This window comes from Nematolebias whitei, chromosome 18, assembly GCF_014905685.2.
Source record: "Nematolebias whitei isolate Nwh7 chromosome 18, NemWhi1, whole genome shotgun sequence".
In the NCBI taxonomy this organism is placed as follows: domain Eukaryota; kingdom Metazoa; phylum Chordata; class Actinopteri; order Cyprinodontiformes; family Rivulidae; genus Nematolebias; species Nematolebias whitei.
In genome coordinates, this window is record NC_056515.1 from 29,274,608 (window position 1) to 29,296,820 (window position 22,213).

At 40.8% G+C, this 22,213-nt stretch overlaps 2 protein-coding genes across 3 annotated transcripts; both read left to right on the top strand.

Moving 5' to 3' along the window:
- Positions 1-268: 268 nt before the first annotated feature.
- On the top strand, positions 269-13,613 carry dgcr2 (DiGeorge syndrome critical region gene 2). Of its 2 annotated transcripts, XM_037692354.1 has the most exons (11): positions 269-620; positions 5,199-5,231; positions 6,167-6,289; positions 9,077-9,163; positions 9,248-9,458; positions 9,751-9,827; positions 11,425-11,604; positions 11,688-11,891; positions 12,498-12,650; positions 12,750-12,986; positions 13,066-13,613. In XM_037692354.1, the coding sequence occupies exons 1-11, from the start codon at positions 539-541 to the stop codon at positions 13,296-13,298; spliced, it is 1,620 nt and encodes a 539-aa protein (XP_037548282.1). In that variant the 5' UTR covers positions 269-538; the 3' UTR covers positions 13,299-13,613. The 2 variants fall into 2 exon arrangements, with proteins under 2 accessions (XP_037548282.1, XP_037548281.1); XM_037692353.1 differs by lacking the exon at positions 5,199-5,231.
- Positions 13,614-15,865: 2,252 nt separating this feature from the next.
- Positions 15,866-19,394, top strand: car15 (carbonic anhydrase 15). Its single transcript, XM_037691953.1, has 8 exons — positions 15,866-15,917; positions 15,991-16,020; positions 17,192-17,368; positions 17,442-17,587; positions 17,695-17,787; positions 17,855-17,929; positions 18,007-18,159; positions 19,173-19,394. The coding sequence occupies exons 1-8, from the start codon at positions 15,866-15,868 to the stop codon at positions 19,392-19,394; spliced, it is 948 nt and encodes a 315-aa protein (XP_037547881.1).
- Positions 19,395-22,213: the final 2,819 nt, after the last annotated feature.

The following is a 22,213-nucleotide window of genomic DNA, read 5'->3' on the forward strand; positions in this document are numbered from 1 at the left end:
CGAATGACAATAAAGAAACTCTGACTCTGATTATATTGCAGGGGTCACAAATATGTGTACAACACCAAGCCATCAGCCCCGCGTCCGGGCACTTGTCCCCCTTTTTTAATAGTTAAATTTAAAGTTAATTTCTCGTCATTGAGGCTCCACCCGGGCCGCACACACGCGCAGACTGTTTATAAACGGAGCTGAACTCCGCCCCGGCAACACCTCCAGCTGATGTCCTGCTCGGTGCGCTGCGTGTTTTGGATTGTTGTGAAGGGGAGTCCGCGGCCATCTTGAATGAGCGCCGCTCGGATCGCGCGCTAGCTAACATTAGCACCTCGGTCAGATTAACTACAATCTCTATCGCTGACCGCCGCGGCTATGCCCCATTTACGTCGATTTATTTGATCAGTCGACGCCTTGAGTGCGTGGAAATGGGTAGAGACTGCGTTAAGAGTTGGCCGTGATAATTTAGGAGAGGGCGGAGGCGTTGCAGATCCACGGGTGTATTTTTAAATTTCTGGATAGAGGAGTTACTATGAATGGAGGATAAATGTTGCCGAAGGCTGACAGCAGCAGTTTCGTCCTCTTCTCCCTTCTCTTCGTCCTCACGCTAACGGACCCGCCACGGACAGGTAAACAGTTTATCATTTAGTTTTTGTTTATTTCTCCTTCCCTGTGACTGTATATTCCCGTGGGCTCGGAGTGGGAGAAACGGATTGGAGCTGGAAGCAACGGGCTACATGTCAGGCGGGGAGGCCTCTCGGACCGACCGGGGACTCGAGTGGCTCCTCTAACCGTGTTCCGGCCTCTCTTGACCGCCCTCGTTGTGTGCGCTCTGCAGATGTATTTTCTCAAAAGTCGGCCAAATAAAGCAGCCAGGCTGTAACATTTAATATAGGTAAATCACTTTTAAATTATTACATAAATTGCCACAGATACCCACAGCTGTTTATTCAGCTAACTTTGACGATTTTATTTAATCGTATTGAGGAGTTATCCCATAAAGCCCTAACGTGAATGCATTATTTGTTTATCCCCCTCGCTGTACTTTTAAATGCATGTCCTGCTTCACCAAACCTGACCAACACAACCAAACCTTTACACTCACTAACTAAAAGATAAACTATTCGTCATAACAGTTTTTTTTGTTTTTTTTGCTAAGCTGAAAACTAGAAATTCAATGCCAACCAAAGATAAGAGATACACCCTAAAAACAAACAGAAACAAACTTGCATGCACATATTCTGCTCATAAAACAAAAATAATCATATTTACTTTTAGCCCTGTGCTGGAATGATAGCATTTGCACTGCTTAGATATGCAGCAGTTTCATGCATCAAACCATAAAAGTTTAGGATCATTACAGGACTTGTATTTGTCCTTTAGAATGAATGCCTTTTGATATATATATACATTTTTAAATGCTGCAGGAGTACAAATGCATCTTGTGGTTTCTTCCAGGAACTGGTGCTGTGATCCTGCCAATTGAGTGGATTAGAGAAACTGTTACTAGTTCGGCTCATGGATAAACGCATTATTGTTGGGCTCTAACTAGAGAACCGACCTCTTGCCTAGACGACAAATAACACACGCATACACTAAACACACAGATTTTGTTGATGCATGATTCTGTGGCAATTGCTATTTGGGAGATTAATTTGCAGCCAGCCTCAATGTGTTATAAATTCAGTTTGAAACTGAGCTGAATGTGAGTCGGCTTGTTTGTTTGTATAATTTGGATGAGTAATGTTAAAGTGAAGGTCATCGTTTTACACACATTAAACTTCACTGCATGTTTTTGAAACTGCTGCTGGTTGGGTGATGATTTTTGCTCTTGCTATGTACAGAAGTGTGTGCGTTTTTAAATATTTTCATTTGACAGGGATCTCAACACTTTCACAAGCCGTGTTCCAGTTGGTTAATCACATTACAAACATTATTTGGACCTTCTCTTATTTCGACAGACCTCTATTTTGGAGCAGAAACATTTTCAGAAACTTGTGATTTAATTTTACTGACTTAAAATCATTTTTTGTGGCTGTATCACATTTGCAATACCGCACAAAGTGTGGCATCATATGACAAGTGTAAGCAGACAGAAGATTTGGTCAAAAACACATGACGAAGCTCTCAAGAGGCTCAGTGGTTCAGTGACTGCTCCCGTGATACGGAGAGGATTTTTTTTGCATTAAACTTTAGATTACCAGAATGCTTGTTAGATTACCAGAATGCTTGCAAAGTCACATTTCTGTGGGGACAGTGGTGAGTTTTCAGTTTCAGTCTTCATCTTCTACACCAATTATGGATCAAATCAAGACTGTTTCATTGTCCCCAGAGGAAAACAAATGTCTTTATAGAGGAGCTACGTTTTTAATTATTCCCTCATTGGTACATGGACACATGATGATGGTGGTTCTACTTCCCATTTTAAGTGTTTAAATATGTTGCATCAGAAGTGAAACCGCGACGATTATCTAGTTCAACAAAAAGGAATAACTTCTTGTTAGACTATTAAAAATACCACAAAGCTGCACGCAATATTTTCCGATCTGAAACCCTTTTTTACTTTGAGTAGTCATTGAACGAAATTGACAGCAGTGCTTTGAAAAACGGTGTGGAGAACAATGTTGGGTTTAAATGTAAGGCGGCACAGAAAGAAAATGATTGTCTGAACCCGCTCACTGCTTTTAACAGCAAACCTCAGCGATGAATCATCAGAGGCAGGAGACGGTGCAGCGTCTGCACAAGGTCGCTTCGCTGTAACTTCAGTTGAACCGAGTTGGGATGTCCTCTTGGGCTTTATTGTATTTTTCTCTCCGTTATATAAGAGATACAGAGGCACACTTGGGTTTTTTTTCTGTTTTGTTAGCGTAGTCCGTGTAAACTGTGGATCCAAGTGAGCGAAACAAGTTTAGTAAGAATATCTTTTATTCTGTTTGCCTCTGCTAATGAACGGTTTGTTCAAGCAGGGGGTCTCAGGTTTGGTTTTATTGTACTTGGCACTTCCACTAGAAAACCAGATTTGTATTTTCTGAATGAAAGCTTGATTTATTTATTTATTTTTAGTAAAGATCTCGAGTCTCTGCTTGAATTCGGATAAAAGCTAAAATATCTTTTGGAAAAACCAGAGCCTTTTTCTCTTTGCGACACAAGATTTATTTATTTATTTGAAGAAAATGGGACAAGGAGGACACGTTTTGAGAAGGGAGAAATGAAGCGGAAAATCACAATTTGGGACACATGACCCCAGCTGAAGAGCTGGCTTTATACAAGAAACCTTTGTCACATTTTGGAAATACAAAAGGGTTCACACCTTTCTTAAAGCCTCCAACTAAAATGCTGCTTTCTGGTGCAATGATGGTTAAACGTCCTGAAAGAGCTGGTGTAAATTCATTGTTCATTAAAGGGACCCTCTGTCGACCCCACTTGCAATGGCATAAAAAATAAAAATTATTAGATGCAGTCCTTACTTCATTCACAACATTCTGGCATGGCTGGACAAGTGACAGAAGAGAGGATTGTAGCATCAAAGTTCACGCTCAATAATCCAGGTAAATAAATCCAACAAAGTTCAGTCGGGTCATGGATGAGGTTAGGTGAGGATGTTCAAGTTGACAATAGAAATCGTTGAAAGGTTAGGATTTATGAGTTTTAGAAGCTTGAACAATCAAGTTATTGTACAACCAGAGAAAAATGTGTTAATATTGGACAACAGAAGAATAGAAAAACAATTTTAATTGACTCTTGGCGGAGAAACATTGTTACAGCAACTGAGATTAATATTTAAGAAAATACTGTAAGGAAAAATGTACAAAGCGGATAAATCTATTCCTCAAGAATCAAAACTATTATCAAATAACGGTCATTTTTATTGTATGTTTTATTGTTTTTAACAGTTTTTTAATTTTTTTAATAAAAAATATCTAGGGACAAGTATCACAAATTGGCATTTTCTATTAAAACAATATAAAAATGTAATTAATCAGTTTTTATTACCGGTATTGTATTTTTTGTATTTCAAGGTTCTTTATTGTCATTCGCATCACGTGTGGTATGAGGTGGAACGAAATTATGTACACAGGGTCCCAGTAACGTCCAATAACAGCAAAAATATAAATTGTAAAAAGAAACTGTAATAAGGATCTAAGATGTAAACAAACAAATGTGCTAAACTAAGAAATACGCTAAACACAAAAGTGCAAAACAATACGCCAAACAGCAGCACGAACATGAGTCTGTGTGAGTAGATGATAATGAATACAGCAGCATGAGATCAGCAACATGGATAATCAGCAGCACATAGTGGTATTGCAGTTTTTTTTTTTTCAGTGATAATCTTAATTAGGGATTTATGAGTCTAACAGCTTCATGGTAGAAGCTGTTCCTCAGTCTAGTGGTTCTGCATTTAATGCTCTGCAACCTTATGCCTGAGGGGAGCAGGGCAAAAAGTGTGTGTGCTGAGTGAGTGGGGTCCTTCATGATGCAGGCGGCCTTCTTCCTGCATCTAGAGGTGTAGATGTCTGTGATGGTGGGGAGGCTGACTCCAGCAGACTTCTGTGCAGCCTTCACCACTCTCTGCAAAGCTTTTCTTTCTGCAGCTGTGCAGCCTCCATGCCACACATTGATGCTGGAGCACAGGATGCTCTCCACTGCACACCTGTAGAAGGAGGTGAGGACTGAGCTTCCCAGACCAGCTCGTCTCAGCCGCCTGAGGAAGTAGAGTCTCTGATGAGCTTTCTTGATCAGGCTGGTGGTGTTGTTGCTCCAGCTGAGGTTGTTATTCATGTGTACACCCAAGTACTTATCGCTAGAGACCACTTCCACCACAGATCCTCCTATGTTCAGGGGGGTAGGTGTGTTTGTTTTGTCTGAAATCCATGACCATTTGTCCCCAATTAAATAACCAGTAGTGATGGTGAAACTAAACCCCGTTCCTTGGGTAATTACTCGGCCATGCACGCTTTGCTGCATTTGTTGTCAGTGCGTTTTTTCAGCTTCGTTCCAGCTTTAACAACAATCGAAACAAGTGTTCAGGTTTGGACTGTGATTATTTCAGATGGTTTGTTCACAGGTGAAAAAAAAAAAGCAAAGCCTTGAAACAGCCCAGAGCTTTTCTGTAATTTTTTTATTTTCTAAATTTGTCAAGCGAGTGGATGATCCAACCCTTCTGATCAGTAGGATAGTTACTCTATTGTTTTTATTTGTTTCAGGTCCGAGGCTAGCTCTGGCAAGATTATTGTCAGGTAAGCAAGACGTTTGTTTTATTAGTGTAGTTTATTTATATTTTTATTTATTTGTTAAAATAGACTACCAGCTTGAATACCCCCAGTTAAAGTAATCTGTTCCCATTAGTACAACTTGAAGTTGATATTTTCACAACGAGAGATTTCTCAGAAGAGGAGCCTGAAAATTCAGGAAGTTGAGTTCCTATAATAGTTTTTAAGTTCCTATTATGCCAAATAAGACATTTTTTAAATCTAAAAACAAGGAGAGTTCTGTTTTTTTTGCTGGCTGATAGCTCTGTTTTTTCTGTCTTTTAATGAAGGCTCATTTCAGTTAGTTTTTATCAAATATAGTTCAGTACAAATGGACAAACTGGCATGGATGGGTCATATCATATGAGCCCAAGGCTAGTTTTTAAAATTATTTTATTTTTTTACCCAATTCTCTCTAAAACTCCTAACTTAATGACAAGTTAATAGTGCTGTTTTATCTCCAGTGGCTTGATCTTTTGGCGAAACGATGAATTACAAACTGCATCAACATCCAGCTCCAAACAGAAGCAGTTGCTCGCAGATGAGATTAGACTTGTCTGCAGATTTGCGACAGACAAAATGTTCCCTCTGTGGGTTTTTTTTATTTTTTATTTTTTGCATCTGTAGCAGAAATCTGAAGCAGCTGCTGACTGAATAAGTTTAGATTTTTTTTTTTTTCTTGGCTGTTCCTGTTTGTTAAATGAGTGAGAAGACAGAATGACTGGAAGTGTGTGAATATGTTTTAACTCTTTTACACTCTAATGTCCACTGGCTTTTGATTTGCTTTGTCCAACCTACATTATTTCAGTGTGTTTATGTGCCTCAGATTTCCCCTTTATTTAAAGCGCACATGTTCGCTCATGTGTGTAAAGGTCTAAACAACGCACGCTTTTGACCGCTCCATCCGTCTTGTTGTATTTCAGAGCAGCGCTGCAACCCTGGGCAGTTCGCCTGTCGCAGTGGGAAGATGCAATGTATCCCCATATCCTGGCAGTGTGATGGCTGGACAGCATGTGAGGACAAAAGTGACGAGATGGACTGTCCCTGTAAGTATGATGCACGTCAGTGCTTTTACACCCGCTCTGCTGTCTAACAGTTAACTCTTGGATTTCTGGAGAGAAAAGCAACACATGCAACCTTTTTTAAAATGGGTTTCTGACCATTACTTAGCATAGATGCTAACTTAAAACGCTGAAAAAGCTAGCACAGTTAGCATTGTGTTTACTAGGAATTCATACATAGATCAAAGTCACTAAAGAGAGTCATATATGATTTATACAGCTAATTACAGACGTCTATTTAAGGTTTAGCAAAGAAAAGAAACAAAATATGTTAAACGTGTAGCTTTACTGCGGCATGCTTTTATTCTAGGAAGCTACGGTAACCCTACTAGGACACACGGCACCACACAGCAATTGCTCTGTATTTAACATCTTCAATAATCGTTCAAACACGCATAAACAACTAGACCAGCAGATTCAATATACCAAACACTACAGGTGCAGTTTTAAGAACTATTTCCCCTCATCCACCACAGCCAATCAAGAGAACCACCGCCCTTCAGAACAACGGCATCAGACGGCAGGAGGTTAAATTCTGTCTCTGTTTTTGTTTACAGTCTGTTGATCTCCTTAACACTGGATGGATGTCTCTGTGCTAAGCCTTTTGACCAAAATCCTCTTGTTTTCTCCTCATATCCATGAGAATTATCCCCAGATCTCTGGTTGCCTAATGGGAATTACTGAAAGGATTGAGTACAACAGCATGTGACCTCCAAACAGGAGTCGCTGTCTATGATTTGAGTTGTAGACCTACATCAGATTATGGCCTGGACTTGATTCATTCATCAAAAAGACGACATTTATTGAACAGGAAACGGACTGATCAAGATGACCTTCCCCCTTTTATTAACAGTCAAACAGCACAGGTGTTTTAATAAATAATCTCATTAGTCATAAACTCAAAAGAATAAACAAAGCTTAAAAATACCTCTTTTAAATAGCTCAATCAATTAATTAAACAGAATTCATGAAAGCTTTTGTTTGGGATTTTTTTTTGGTTGAATTATACAGAAAAGTGGAGCAGTCTGTTCCAGTAATACTGGAGGAACAAACCTGTAAACTTTATCATCTTAACAGGAAAGCAGTAACTACCCAGTTACTGGTGAAGTAAAACCAAGAAGAGCTCTGTTAGGTTTGCCGTGTGCTTGACAGGCAGGCAGAACATTTACTGCCAGGGGAGGAAAACAACAACAACAACTTCAGGAGCAATCCTACTGTAGCTCAGAAACTGATGGGAAGCTGTCACAGGTGAAGAGACGCTAAACTGATTTGTGTACAACGCTGGCAGCTCTCAGTCCTGCAGAGTGAGACGACGATCCAGTTAAAATAATCCAGGCTCAAGTTGCACCTAATATATGGAGGCTGGACCTTCTCTCTTGTCTCTCCTGTTGGCTTTTGGAGCATCTGCAGAGCTTTGACAAAAACTAACAGAGAAATGCATTTATGTTCATAGCCACAATGGGAAAACAAAAGGAATGGTGATAACAAGAGTCAGAATTAACTTCTTGCATTTGATTAAAAACTTGTCGCTCATTGGAGGTCATTTATCAAGTCACAAATAAATAGACAACAAACTGGACTAATATCCGTCTTGGCTCCAGCTACATGTGTAAACTTTATTAATTGAAAGGACAATACTCCTTTTGAAAATCAAGCATGAACCTGTGTGGATTTTCTTAAAGCCTTAATAACCATCGAAATATGAGTTGTTTTTTTTGTTTTTTTTTCCCCAACATTTTTGATCATAAGTTTTTGTATCTGTGCATCAACGATAAAAATAATAATTAAATACACTTCATTCACTACCAAAAGTCTGATGCATAATTTGTAATAAATTAGCCAAATCAGCAGAGTTGTGTTTCGTTGCCAACAATTAAATGATGTTCGTGTACATTCAAAAAATGACAAGTATGCTTCGGATGTGACGGATATTGAGTCGGTAAATTAATCCCCGGATGTAAAAGTTGAAAGTTGAAGCTCTTCTTTCTTCTGGGGGAAAAAGGGCGACTAACGGGTGTAAGGAGGACGACACAATTGGCTGATTGATGGATGAGCCATGGGTTGTTTATTTACAGTAAATTATTTTAAATTATTTTTGCACCATGTGTGCAGCCCACAAGTGCAGGGGAAGCTCCCTCCTGCAGTTGATCAGCTGATCTCCTTTTCTGCATGCACATTTCTCCTGCTGCAGCTTTGTGAAGGGTTAACCCCTTGCTGTCCAGATGCACCGATCGACTTTTGTCTTCTAACTTGAAATTCAAAGTAGGTCACATCGTAAAAATCATCATAATCGCAAAATATAGAAGTGTTAAAAGTTATTTTTAATTATTTTAGAACATCTATGCTCAGTTGTTTCAGTGTAATTGATCAAGAATTCCAGTTTTTCACTTATCGCAGGTGGGCGTGGTCCCTAACACCCGCGATAAACGAGGGACTACTGTACTTGTTAAACTTGACGAGTTGTTTTGATTTATAGCTTTAAGTACATTTTTGCATCTAAGGATGTTTTATTTAGTGGGAATAAGAGTAGGGATGCACTTGGATTGTATAACATAATTTTGGCCATTTCCTTTATTACTTTTAACCTTCGTCTGTTTTCTGACTTTAGTGAAAATATTATTGTTGGGTTCGTAGGTTCAGCAGAGTCTTATGAACTATTTGAACATTAGAAGCTGTTCATTGTAGGAAATGTCAGGGTGCTTCCCTCCATCCAGACTTTTGTCATGAAGCAATGAATCATAATGCCAGTGCATCGTGTGCATGTGTTTGCAGCTGTAAAGGAGGAGCGGTTTCGTTTCGGGAACGGATACGACCAGGTAGAAGACGTCATGGGCGTGGCTCAGCCCATGCGCTTCAACAGTAAGCTGCTCGCTTCGCCCTCAGCCGATCGTGGATACAGCTTCACCCAAAGCATCCGTCAAACGTTTCCCTCCCTGTCCTCAGAAAAATGTCCCAGCGGGTGGCACCACTACGAGAAGACAGCCAGCTGCTACAAGGTGTACCTGAGGAACGAGGACTACTGGCAGGCCGTGGACACGTGTCAGAAGGTCAACGGCTCTTTGGCTACTTTTGTGACCAACGAGGAGCTGCAGTTCATCCTGAAGATCGAGGTGGATTTCAATGACGATGTCTGTGAGCGCAGAGACCAGTGCACGTAAGTTTCTGCTTTACAGTTTGCTCTTTTTATCCGCTCTTCACTCGGCACAGAGCTCACGCTTCCACTTAAATTTACTGAAGATAAAAGAAGCTGTCGAGAAAAAGGGCACCAAGTTTTATTTGTGGCTGTCTAAACCAAATCTTTTTTTATTTGTCCTCCAGTTATTTTGGTTTTTATTATAAATAAATGTAATCAACTGTATGAAAGTATGTGGTCTGATTTTGGTCTCAGTCCATCTAGTGGTAGAAACTGGTTATTTCGCACACTGGAAGTTTTCTGTTTCTTTCAGGTTCTGGGTGGGTTATCAGTACGTGATCACCAATCAGAGCCACACTTTACAGGGTCGCTGGGAGGTCGCCTACAAAGGTAATACAATGGTTGTCTTTCCAGAAGTCTAGTCTTGTCCGTGCTTTCTAACTCAAGCGTTTTCCAAATGCACTTGTGCATTTTTAGTAGAATCAGTGTCTGGCAATTCGATTCAGATTTTTGGTGTCGCGATTCGATTCAAAATCGATTTTTTTCGATTCGGAAACTATTTTTCTATTTAACTGGTCATAAATTTTGTTTCAATTATGTAACTGACGAGATGAAAAGGTTAAACAACAATGTAAAGAAATGGAACATTTATTTATTTAAAACAATAATTTTAGGTTCTTTACTGTATCAAATCATTTTATATTTATACCAAATACAGGAGTGCATACAATTCTGTAACTTACATTACCAGTGTTAGGTTAGCTTAGTTGCCTTGACTTTTCTAAAATAAATAAAATCTAGGAACAAATAATTCATCCATCATCTTTACCCACTTCTTCCTTTACGGGTCACTGGTATCACTGGTGCCCATATCCAGCCATCACTGTGCGAGAGGCGGGGGACACCTGGACAGAAATGATTCAAAATATATAAATACAAAATTAAACTGACTTCAGTCTACCATAGTATATTAACCTTTAACTCAACGTTAAATACAGACTTCACAGTTATTTTTAACCATATTTCTCTTAACATTTGTTATATTTTCAAAACTTAACCTAATATGAAATATACAGACGTCACAGTGTTAACCATATTGATTCATATTTGGTAAATCTTTAACAAAATTTCCAAACCTGCACAAAAACTTCTGAACTGTAATGTATAAACCAAACGATATCATTTAGAACTGGCTCCAGTCGATGCGTCTCATCTGGCCTCTTCAAACTGTTTAAAAAGACAAATTACATCAAGTTTTTTTTTTGTATAACTTGTTTTAGTACAATAGAAAAAACTGTTACCTTTGAGCTGCAGCTGGTAGCATCAGCTTCTCCCACGTTATTCTTTGATTCGTGGCGGCGTTGTGGCGCAGCTTTATCACTAAAAACTCTACGTACGTCGGGTCCAGCATATTAAAAATAAACCTAAACCCCTCGCCTTCCACTGAGCTGTCTGCTCGTAAATCTTTGTGATGTAGCGATCGATGTAGTAGCAAATCTTCACAGCCTTTGGGGAATTAGCTGGAAGTTTCCTGTCACTGGTCTGCTGCTTATCTTTTCATCTTCCTTCTGCGCATTTTGTCGTATTTCCAAAATACTGTACCACAATTTTATTTTACACTTTTTGCAAACAACCATGCTCTTGTTAAGCTCCGTCTTCTCCCGAAACTTTGTAGAATCCGAAATGATTTTTAAAAGACGAAGGAGCGGGTTGAATCGCGCTGTCCCTCTGCTCCATTATAAAGGGAGCTGGCTAACTAGCTTGCTGTACGGTGGCCTACATGGCCAAATTCTACGGCGGCCGAGCAGACGCGTAATGCAATATGCAGTAGGCTCGGGAGTAGGAGCGGAACAAAATAAAACTCAAACGCATTTTAAAATGGATTTATGGGCCTTTAGAATCGATTCATAATCACCAGGACTATGAATCTAGATTCTTTAATAAATACAATTTTTTCTGCACCGCTAATTTTTACGTTTCTTAATAGGGTCCATGCAGGTGTTTATGCCACCCGAAAGCCTCACAAAGATGGGGGAGACCTCGTCTCAGGACAACGTCTTCTGCGCTCAGCTGCAGCGCTTTCAGCTCAAGAACATGAACGATCGAGGCCTGCACAGCTGGCACGCTGAGAACTGCTACAAAAAGTTCCCGTTCCTGTGCAAGAGGAGTGCGTGCTCATTTTAAACCCTCGCACAAACACACGCCTGCTGTGGACTGTTTTCGTTTATTTACTTTTAATTACCTCCACAGGGCAAACCTGCGTGGACATAAAAGACAACGTCGTGAACGAGGGCTACTACTTCACCCCGAAAGGAGACGACCCGTGTCTGAGCTGCACGTGTCACGACGGCGAGCCGGAGATGTGCGTGGCGGCGCTGTGCGAGCGGCCGCAGGGCTGCCAGCACTTTCGAAAGGATCCCAAAGAGTGCTGCAAGTTCACCTGCCTGGATCCAGGTGCTGATAAAGAGAGGCGCTTATCTTTAACTTTAAACGTGTAATATTTGGTCAAGTCGTCTTACGTTGAGTCGCTCATCAAATACACATGAAGTGTTCTCTGAACAGAGTGTTGCATCGTGAGTGGTAAAATTAAATGTTTTACAATTTGTTTCTGCAATCCAAAGTAGGAAATGTGTACCGTATTTTCTGGTGTGCGAGTCGCAGTGTTTTTATATAGATTTGTCAGTCCTGCGACTTGTATACATTTTTTTTTTTTCATATTCATAAAGCAATATTTGACTGACTCTTTAAATTTCGAAGAACTGCAACAGCGAGTCTTCCCGTGCACGCTCGCTTCACTCAGCTGGTGCAGGTGGAGGGACGCTGGAGAGCTCACGGCTCCTGCCACGATGGATGGATGGATGGATGGATGGATGGCACACAGGCGAAATGCAGCTGTTTTGACCATTAAATAAACATAATAATAAATGTGACTTATACATGTTTTTTTTCCACTTCATGAGGTTTTTTTTTGACTGATGCGACTTATACGCCAGGAAATGTGGCACTTTTCTTAACATGAACTCAAAATATGATGCCATGTGTGATTTTCCTCCCCCCCAGACGGAAACGGTCTGTTTGACTCGATGGCGAGCGGGATGAGACTGATCGTCAGCTGCATCTCGTCCTTCCTCATCCTCTCTCTGCTGCTCTTCATGGTCCACAGACTTCGCCAGAGAAGACGCGAACGCATCGAGACGCTAATCGGAGGCAACTGTGAGTCCGAGTCGTGTTAAACGAGTCTCAGCTCGTTCATAACGAATGCAGCTCGCGGTTTGAGGCGACCGCGCTCCTAATAAACGGGTTTGTTTGCAGTGCATCACTTTAACCTCGGAAGACGAGTCCCGGGCTTTGACTACGGCCCAGATGCTTTCGGTACCGGCCTCACGCCCCTGCATTTGTCTGACGATGGAGAAGGAGGCGTTTTTCATTTCCAGGAGCCGCCACCTCCATACGCAGCCTACAAATACCCTGACATCCACCACCCAGACGACCCCCCTCCTCCGTACGAAGCTTCCATCAACCCAGACAGCCTCCTCTACGTGGACTTTGGTAGGTGCACGTTTTATTTGAATCTCATCACAAGGAGCGTTGAGCTCTAAACAGTCCTGGTTTTTGTTGTCTCTTCCAGGACACGGCGGAGTCTCCGTGGTGCCGAGCCAGATAAACGCCACGGGAGACGGGCTCCAGGCTGGTGTTCCCACCGGCTCCTGTCCCGTGCCAGATTCAGTGCCGTCCTCTCAGGAGCGAGAAGACTCCATAGATAGCAGCACCCTGCTGGTGGGGCCTGACACGCCAACAGATGGCCACGCCCCCACTCCTATGCCCACAGACTGCGCCTCCTCCCTCAGCACGGTGGTATAGGATTGCAGGCGGACCGCTGGGAGCTGCATCCGGATATTTCCCGCTGGCTCAGGAAAGTCAGAAGTGTGTTCTGCACCAGGAGAGGATGCAACAAACTGACGTTGACTGCAGGGAGGAGACTTCACGTTTGTACAGACGTTTCAAAAAAAGAGAAGCAGCCACTTTTTTTGAGGATGCTGTTCTTTGTCAAGACACCTGTTTTTCAAAGTGTTGGTTTTTTTGGTAAATGCTGGCATCTGTGGGAGCAAAAAAAAAAAAAAACGACTGATCGTGTACAAAGAGGAGACACACCCCTGTCAGGATGAGACTTGAAAACAAACTGATAAACGGCCTGACTGGATAAAAAAATAAAAACGATCCCTGCTGTAAATTCTGGAGTGAAACCCCGTGAGTTTCTGTCCAACACAGGGAGAGAACAGTGACCGCAGCTTTCGTTGCTCGTGCGCTTTTTCTTGTTTGGCGTCACACTTTTTAAAGGGATGCGTCTGAACGAACCTGCAGGCTTCGTCTGCTGCTGCATGACCCGCACCCTGACCTCCGTTTGCTCATGAAAACCTCCCCTCAAACTTTTACCATCCGACACACAAACTCCGTCTTCCACATTTCTAGTTCGTATTTGCAGGAGAAAACATTTAGTAGTTCAGAATCCAGCCTGGTGGGAACAAATGCTTTTTGTTGGTGTTGCTGATAATCATGAGCTCCGTTTCATTAAATTATGAATTTCTGATGATGATTGATTTCTATTTGGATGCTTGAAGCGATTAAGACTTTTTCAAGCGTCAAAGTTTCTTGACGACGTCCTGTCTTTGAGTTGGGTAAAACAAATCGGTTTGTTATAAATGGCCGTCTCTATCATCAGTAACGATTCAAACAAAGCATTTCTTATTGACGGGACGTTTTTCCTACTGAACAGTTCTGTACAGTCATGAGTTCATTAAATATGAAAGGTAAAAATCATCAGTGGTCACATTTTGGATGCCGCCCCTTCATGCCCGGTGCGCCGGCACGAGCCAGTCGTTTTTCCACACACCAATTTTTTTATTTGTTCTTGTTTTGGCTTTTAACTATTTTTACTCTTTGACAGATGTGTATTAAAAACAAAGTGATATGTGTATTAAGAAACGGGAAGACGACAATCGTTGGATGGATTTTTATAAAGTTTGGGGCTGTTTTTAGGCGGATGAGGCTCCTCCACCAGCATCCAAACAAACGCTCGTTGTCTGACCCTCCCACAACAAACAGGCTGTAAATGTGACTGACTGATCTCTTGTTTGAATGTACTGAACGTATATTACATACGTTATTATTTGTGTGTGTGTTTTTCATCTTTAAGCCCATTTCCTTCATTTATTTTAGTCTCTTGAACTTTTTTTTTTTCCCCCTTTGGTAATCCTTTGGATTATCGGGACATAATTGTTTTCATAAGCTGTGCATGTGTGATTCAAATATATATATTTTTTGTTTTATGTACCTTTTTGGTGCGTTTTTTTTTTTTTTGGCGTTTCCCTCATTTGGATGAAAGATTTTGATGATGATGATTTTTTTTAGCTTGACTGTAGGTTTAAAATCTCCCGCACATGCTTCAGTATCTACGAACTGCTGCCATTTATTTACGTTGTAGTTTCTGTGCTCCAACAGTTTGACGGGGGGGGGGGGATTGAAATGTGTTACCTGTAAATCAACTAATGCTACATTTCATTGTCTCTTATTTGATAGCCTTTAAATTAAAAAAGGGGAAAAAATGTAGGTGATCCTGTTTTTCTTTCTGAACTGCATATACATTTAATCCTGAGCATCCTTCGTGACATTTAGCCAATCTGTGTATTTTTTGTTAAAGGGGATTCCTGCTCTTCTGGGACCAAATGTCAAGGGAAAATCCCCCCCAATACTGAGCTCAAAACACCCAATTTTTTTTTTTTTTTTAAGGAAGCGGGTATAATGCACCTCAGAGTGGCTCATAAGGTCGGAGGGGGGAAGTTGGGGAGAGCGATACCCAGCTGGAGAGTGATGTCTGTGGAGAAAAGAGTCTTTGTTTCCACGGGTCGAGTAGTGACAGAATCACTGGACGGAGGAGACGTCAAATCTGACGCCGTCACCAACAGTAAAAACCTGTTTAAGACTAATCTCTAAAGCTTTCATGTGTCCATATAAAAATATTTGTCTTAATCTATTTGAACTATTTTAGATTTTGACCTAAAAGTGGAATATTTTCAGCTTTTTGTTTAAATTTAAAGTGCGTTTACCTTCATTTGAAAGTGCTGTTCAGTGCTGGTTTTCCCAGATGAATGGGTCTTGTTAATAGTCACTGAGCATCTCCGATGGCTGCAGCAGAGAGGGGGGTGTTTGGTGGTGGTGGTGGTGGTGGTGGGAGGGGGGGGTACCGAAGCTGTCCTCGCATCAATGAGCCTGTTGATCAGAAAAGACCACTAGACTGGCAATGACACAGTTCACCGATCAGTCCAGGGGGGCATGAAACTCTGCTTCCACCTTCTTTCACTACTTAAAGCCGGACGCTCCTGCGGAGTTTTTCAGTCTACCTCAGATCCCGACGCTGCTGTTGGAAAACCATGATCTGGACCGCAGCCCTCCTCGTGGTCTTTGTTTCCAGCGCTGAATCAGGTGAGATTAAACAGACAATTAAAACGAATACGTGTTCACATAAAGGTGGAAATAAATGATGTTTGTCTTCCAGAGGACTACTGTTATGATGAGCTACACTGTGGTGAGTTCTTCTTTTAAATTTTTAATTAATTATCCGTTTAGTTGGTTCAGAAATTGTGTAAAATTACAGAAATGATCTAAGATCTTTGTGGTTTTCAGACATTTTGTACCTCGCATACTTCTGGTTCTTTTGTTTTTTGATGTAGTGTGTGGCATGGAGTGGATCAGTCTGTGGAACTGTTCAGGTGTTATGAGCCCAGGTTGCTCTGATAGTGGCTCTTCTGATTGTTGGGTCTGGTGTATCACAGCTTCCTCTTCACAATACACCATAGATTTTTTTATGGGGTTAAGGTCAGGCGATTTTGCTGGTCAATTAAGAACAGGGATACCATGGTCCTTAAACCAGGTACTGGTAGCTTTGGCACTGTGTGCAGGTGCCATGTCCTGTTGGAAAATGAAATCTGCATCTCCATAAAGTTGGTCAGAAGCAGGAAGTGCTCTAAAACTTCCTGGTAGACGGCTGCGTTGACCTTGGACACCACATTTTAGAATGCTTTTTGTTTCACCAATGGTGCAGTTATCCTTATTGCTTGTACACTTTATTTCTACCATCCTTTCTTTTTCTTCACCTCTCTATTAATGTGCTTGGACACAGAGCTCTGTGGACAGCCAGCCTCTTTAGCAATGACCTTTTTGTGTGTTGCCCTCCTTGTGCAAGATGTCAGTAGTCGTCTTTTGGACAACTGTCCAGTCAGCAGTCCTCCCCATGATGAGACTGACAGACCAGGTCTTTGCAGGTGTTTTGAGTTAATTAGCTGATTAGCGTGTGGCACCAGGTGACGTCAATATTGAACCTTTTCATAATATTCTAATTTTCTGAAATACTGAATTCTGGTGTTTTTAATTAGTTGTCAGTTATAATCATTAACATTAAAAAAAATAAACATTTGAAATATATCAATCTGTGTGTAATGAATGAATATAATATATAAGTTTCACTTTTTGAATGGAATTATTGAACTTTTTCATGATATTCTAATTTTATGACCAGCACCTGTATGTCAGGAAAACTGAATTGAAATAAAAAATGGTGACAGACACTTGTATCTAAAGCTTTTTATTTATTTATTTATTTATTTATTGCCTGATTACCCGTTTTTGTCGTCTCATAAATTATTATTAATAATTCTGACCTGAGCCGTGTCTGTTTCCTGTTTCTTCTCCGCCGTCAGATCCGTACGCCTGGGGAGAATCATTTCCTTTGTGCCACCCTTTACTTGAACTCCATCACTCGCCCATCAACCTGGACCACCGCATGACCCGGAACGACTCCCTGGGGCCCCTACGCCTGGAGGGATTCGACGAGATCCAAACGGGTCACTGGACACTCGAAAACGACGGACACTCCGGTGAATGCACGCTGCCGACACGCCCGTGGGAGAATTTTGTGTTTTACGTTGACGTGTCTGTTGCTGCTCCCAGTTATTCTGCAGGTCGGCAGCGGCATGGCGGTGAGCGGCGGGGGTCTTCCAGATGTGTACTACACCGTCCAGCTGCACTTCCACTGGGGAGGCCCGGCCACCAACGGCTCCGAGCACACGGTGGACGGACGCAGATACCCGATGGAGGTACAGTACGGTCAGTAGGCAGCTCTGCAGTCTCATCAAGACGCTTCAGCGAACAGTCGCGGTGCAGCCGTCCATTAACGTCTCTATTTCTAAAAATGTCCCCCCAGATGCACATCGTCAACATGAAGTCCATCCATCCGAACATGTCCACGGCGTTGGACGACCCAACAGGACTCGCTGTTCTTGGCTTCTTTATAGATGTTGGTGAAAACATTTAGCTTTTTCTTTTAATTAGCTGCTCTTTACTGATTTGGGCTGTTTTTGCAGGTTGTTTATGCCGACAATGTCCACTTTGGACACATATCTCAAAAACTGTCTTCTGTTGCTCACAAAGGTCAGACTGCTCGAATTAGATCCAGTCTTTACGTTACCTGAAACAATCCACTCATGGCTCTACGTCCCTTCCTGCAGGTCAGAAGACTAAAGTGAAACCGTTTCCTCTGATGAGTCTTCTGCCGAAGCACAACATGAGTCAGTATTACCGTTATTACGGCAGCCTCACCACCCCTCCATGTTCTCAAGCCGTTGTTTGGACTTTATATGAGGTTCCCTTCTACATCTCATGGTCCCAAGTACGTCTCTTTACAGGCTTTTAATTTAAAAGCCCCTTTCTGAAACAGTTGTGTAAAATGTAAATACGTGCACACGATGGAACATAGTAAACATGAAATGTTTAAACCAGCGGTTCCCAACACTGGTCCTTGAGGAACACCGTCCTGCATGATTTTAGTTGCTTCTCTGCTCCAACACACCTGATTTGAATGAACAGGTGGTTAACAGGCTTCTGCAGAACTTGAAGTAATTAAATCACTGAATCAGGTATGTTAAAGCGGAGAACTAAAATATGCAGGATGGTGTTCCTCAAGGACTAGTGTTGGGAACCCAAAGGTAATCTTCCATTTCAGTTCAGCTTATATTTTTGTTTCATGATGCACCAAATGTATTTTACTGGTGTACAGGTCCAGCTCAGCTCCTGAACTCTTCTTCTATGAAGATGTAATGGGTGCAGTAGCAGTTTAGCATCGTCTTAAGACCTTCTCTGAGACGGACGTCGTCTGAATGGGAGCCTATGTTGCTCTTCAACCTGTATTTACTTCTCTTCATTGATGGGGCCTTTCCAGATGTGTAAGCAGCTCATCCCAGAATCACTTATGCACCCCTATATCATCAGCAAGGCAGTCATTTAAACTGTGCACTCCCTTTTAGTATGGAGGATGTTTTAATTTTAAATGAGCTTTGGTTCAGAGAAGAGGGCTCTGGATGGTGTTCACTTAGGGCTTCTTCTTTGCCTGATAGAGCTTTAACCAGCATTAATGGATGGCACGGTGAACTGTGTTTACTGTGGGAGTGTTCCTGAGTCCCTGCAGCGATGTCCAGAACAGATCCAGACCAGTTTTTAATGCAGTGACCCCTGAGGGCCTGAAGGTCACGAACGTCCAACGTGGATGTGTTTACTGTGTTCCATTGTGAATAAACGTTTTATTTTTTTTTTATTTAACACGACTTGTTCAGGGTTGTACATGACCAATGTCAACTTTACTTCTGATTATTTTGAAGAAAAATAAAGGGTTCTTTTCTCCGTCAGCTGGCTCAGTTTACCTCCCAGATCTTCTCCACGGAGGAGGACGCGGAGCAGGTGACGCCTCTGCAGAACAACTTCAGGCACGTCCACCCCACCTTCAGCCGCACCGTCACGGCCTCCAGAGACGCCACGCTCCTCACGGGGACGGCCGCTCAGCCGCTCGGGTCGACGCTGCGTCTGCTCCACATCGTCGTCGTGCTGGGAGGGTTCGTGTTGAGACTTTAGCGTGATGCGTTCAGGGTCATCCTGCAGGGAGTCGTTACGGTTTCCCCTCAGATTCATTCTGCAGGACGTGGAACAAGAACTCTGTTCCCCTTCTCAAGTTAAGGTTTGCATTATGTTTGAAATCTGGTTTCTTTAAAAATGTGCTATTCTTTTGAGTTATACATATATTTTTTACTTGATATTGGATTTTCTTAATGAAAGAACATCTCGATATTTTCTGAACGAAAATCTTTTGTATTTGAACATAAGAGTGAAGGAAATGTCCATAAAGTCAAATATAAGGAATCAAACTGTGAATCACCGACAGACATGGGGTGAAATTAGTTTTATTTGGCAGCCGAATATGAATTTATAACAACTCGCTGCTCGCTCTTGTACAGGTACAATTAATTGGTTGCATTCAAGGGCTTTGTTTGTTTGTTTATTTTTGCTAGATTGTCTGAATAAACTATTTTTAGGTTGGGGAAACTAAAAGTTAAATCCATGGATAAAACATGGCGGCTGTTTTGTAGTTTTTATTTTTTTTATTTTCATGCAGCAATGTTTAATGTTCTTGTCTGCCCCACCTTTTTTTTCCCTTTAAATGTGTTTTTTAATTAAATTTAGATTAAATTTAAATAAACCCTAAAGATACCTAATACTAAAAATTTATATCCAATGTTGCATTTCTTCCAACAAATCTGCATCAGAGATGTGAGATTGGTTCATTCTTTGTGTTTTGCCGTATTTTGGGGATTATAAGGCGCATTAAGCGAAACAAGTCAGATAAGTTAAACTTTATTCAACTCATTCACAATAAACTCATAAAATCAGTTCAAGGTCCTTAAGTACAACCAGAATTAATACATAAGATGCATCTGATTATAAGTCTCACTGTCGATTTTTGAGAAAATTAAAGGATTTCAGGTGCTCCTTATAGTCCGAAAAATACGGTAATTTGAAGTGAAACGAATAAAATAATGGTCAGCTGTGGGCTTTGCGTGTTAAAATCCACATTCTGACCTTATTTTAAATAAAACTGTCATTTTATGTTCTATAATTAAAGTGTCCTGTGTCACACAAAGTGTCTCGTTTTTATTTTGGAATTTGAATAAATTTTCATTTCGTTGAGAAAAATAATATTCAGCAAATTATGAGCTGAACTAAAACGAGCCGATGCATTCAGGTCCATGTGAACGTTTGCTTAAAATAAAACTTAAATAGGGCTGAAATTTTATTAACTGTTGTGGTTAAATGTAAAATAGGTGCTTGGAGACTACAGGCTGGTAAATTTAATTTAAGCACAGTGGTGAACTGATCATGGTCTGGGCTTGTTCTGCACACACACACACACAGGGAATATTTTATTAACACAACAAAAAATGTGTTTGACGTAAATTAAACAAAGCGTTTGACTTGTAAAAGAGCAACTTAAACTTTTGTAACAAACCACAAGAAAAAGTTAAATGTCTCAACTTTCTGTCCAAAAACATCCCTGAAGATCTGCGGAGTTTCACACACATGGTGTGAGCGAACGACCCACGAGTCGAACAGAAACTGGATAATTGATTTAAAATCAGGATAGATTTGGCACCATACTGTTCTAAAACAACGTTAAAAGTCTAATTAATGTAACTTATAACGGTAATAATATAATAACGTTAATGTAAACGATTGTAATGTTTCTATTGAACACTAATAAGATAAAAACATCACCCTGTAGGAGCGGCTGATTAAACCAGATGGTTGAGTTGGAGTTAAGCTGACCAGTCAGTCAGGTGAGCTGGTGTGTGTGTTGATCTATTTGTGTTCAGCAGATAGAGGCGTCACACCATCCTGTCACAACCTCAGGGTGACACACACACACACACACACCAGAATCCTTATTGTCTGGAAACCTGATGACGACATCAAGCTGCATCTTGCTACATCTAAAGAAATGCCCAATAAAAAAAATTGTGTATATATATATCTATATATAGATAGATATAGATGTATAGATATGTATAGATAGATATTGATGGATAGAGATATGGATAGATAATTTTAATTAAAAAATACATTTAAATTTTTGTTCATTCATGGAGAGAAAATCAATTTTTTCAGTAAGAAAAAACACGGATTAATAAAAAGTTACCATTTTTTTACTTAGCTAAAAGTATCAAAAGGCTAGCTAAAAGTAGCAGACCAAAAACTACAAGTAGCTAAAAACTAGCTACAATCAGCAGAACAGTCACTAAAAGTAGCAGTCATAGTAGCAAAAATGGTAGCTAAAAGTAGAAAACAGTCACTAAATGTAGCAACATGACCGCCAAAATAGCAAAACAGTTGCTACAGGTAGCTAAAAGCTAGCTAAAATCAGCAGGTCACTACAAGTAGCAAAATGCTAGTTAAAAGTAGCAAAACAGTTGCTAATAGTAGCAGTTGCTAAAATAGCTCAAAGCTAAAGATAGCGAAAGAATAGCTAAAAGAAAAAGACTAATGAACTAAAAGCTTAAATAAAAAGCCTCAATGCTGAAGCATTTTTCAGAGAACTGTTGTTTTTAAAGGAACACAGAGATTATGTATTTATACAAGGAAAATACTTTTAAGTGAAATACATTTGAAAAGTATGAAAGTTACTAAACGCAGTTATCTCCTGAAGGCGCCGAACGTTAAAACAGTCAAAGTAGCACAAAGTATGTAGATTAAAACTAAAGCGTGACCTCTGACCTGGTGTCCACGCCGTTGACCGGCTGAAAGTCGGTCGGTTTGAGTTTTGTTGTTTTTCACGTGAACCAAAAGATTCAAAGAAAACAGATTTTCTGAAAGTGTTTATCAAAAGGACGACGTAATGCTAC

Excerpts from the sequence above, each read along its gene's own strand:
- dgcr2 (XM_037692354.1), top strand. The coding sequence starts at position 539 with ATGTTGCCGAAGGCTGACAGCAGCAGTTTCGTCCTCTTCTCCCTTCTC. Across the intron at positions 5,232-6,166 it reads TCTGGCAAGATTATTGTCAG|AGCAGCGCTGCAACCCTGGG; the intron begins GTAAGCAAGACG and ends GTTGTATTTCAG. Across the intron at positions 9,164-9,247 it reads TCAGCCCATGCGCTTCAACA|AAAAATGTCCCAGCGGGTGG; the intron begins GTAAGCTGCTCG and ends CCCTGTCCTCAG.
- car15 (XM_037691953.1), top strand. The coding sequence starts at position 15,866 with ATGATCTGGACCGCAGCCCTCCTCGTGGTCTTTGTTTCCAGCGCTGAA. Across the intron at positions 16,021-17,191 it reads TTATGATGAGCTACACTGTG|ATCCGTACGCCTGGGGAGAA; the intron begins GTGAGTTCTTCT and ends CTCCGCCGTCAG. Across the intron at positions 17,369-17,441 it reads CGAAAACGACGGACACTCCG|TTATTCTGCAGGTCGGCAGC; the intron begins GTGAATGCACGC and ends TGCTGCTCCCAG.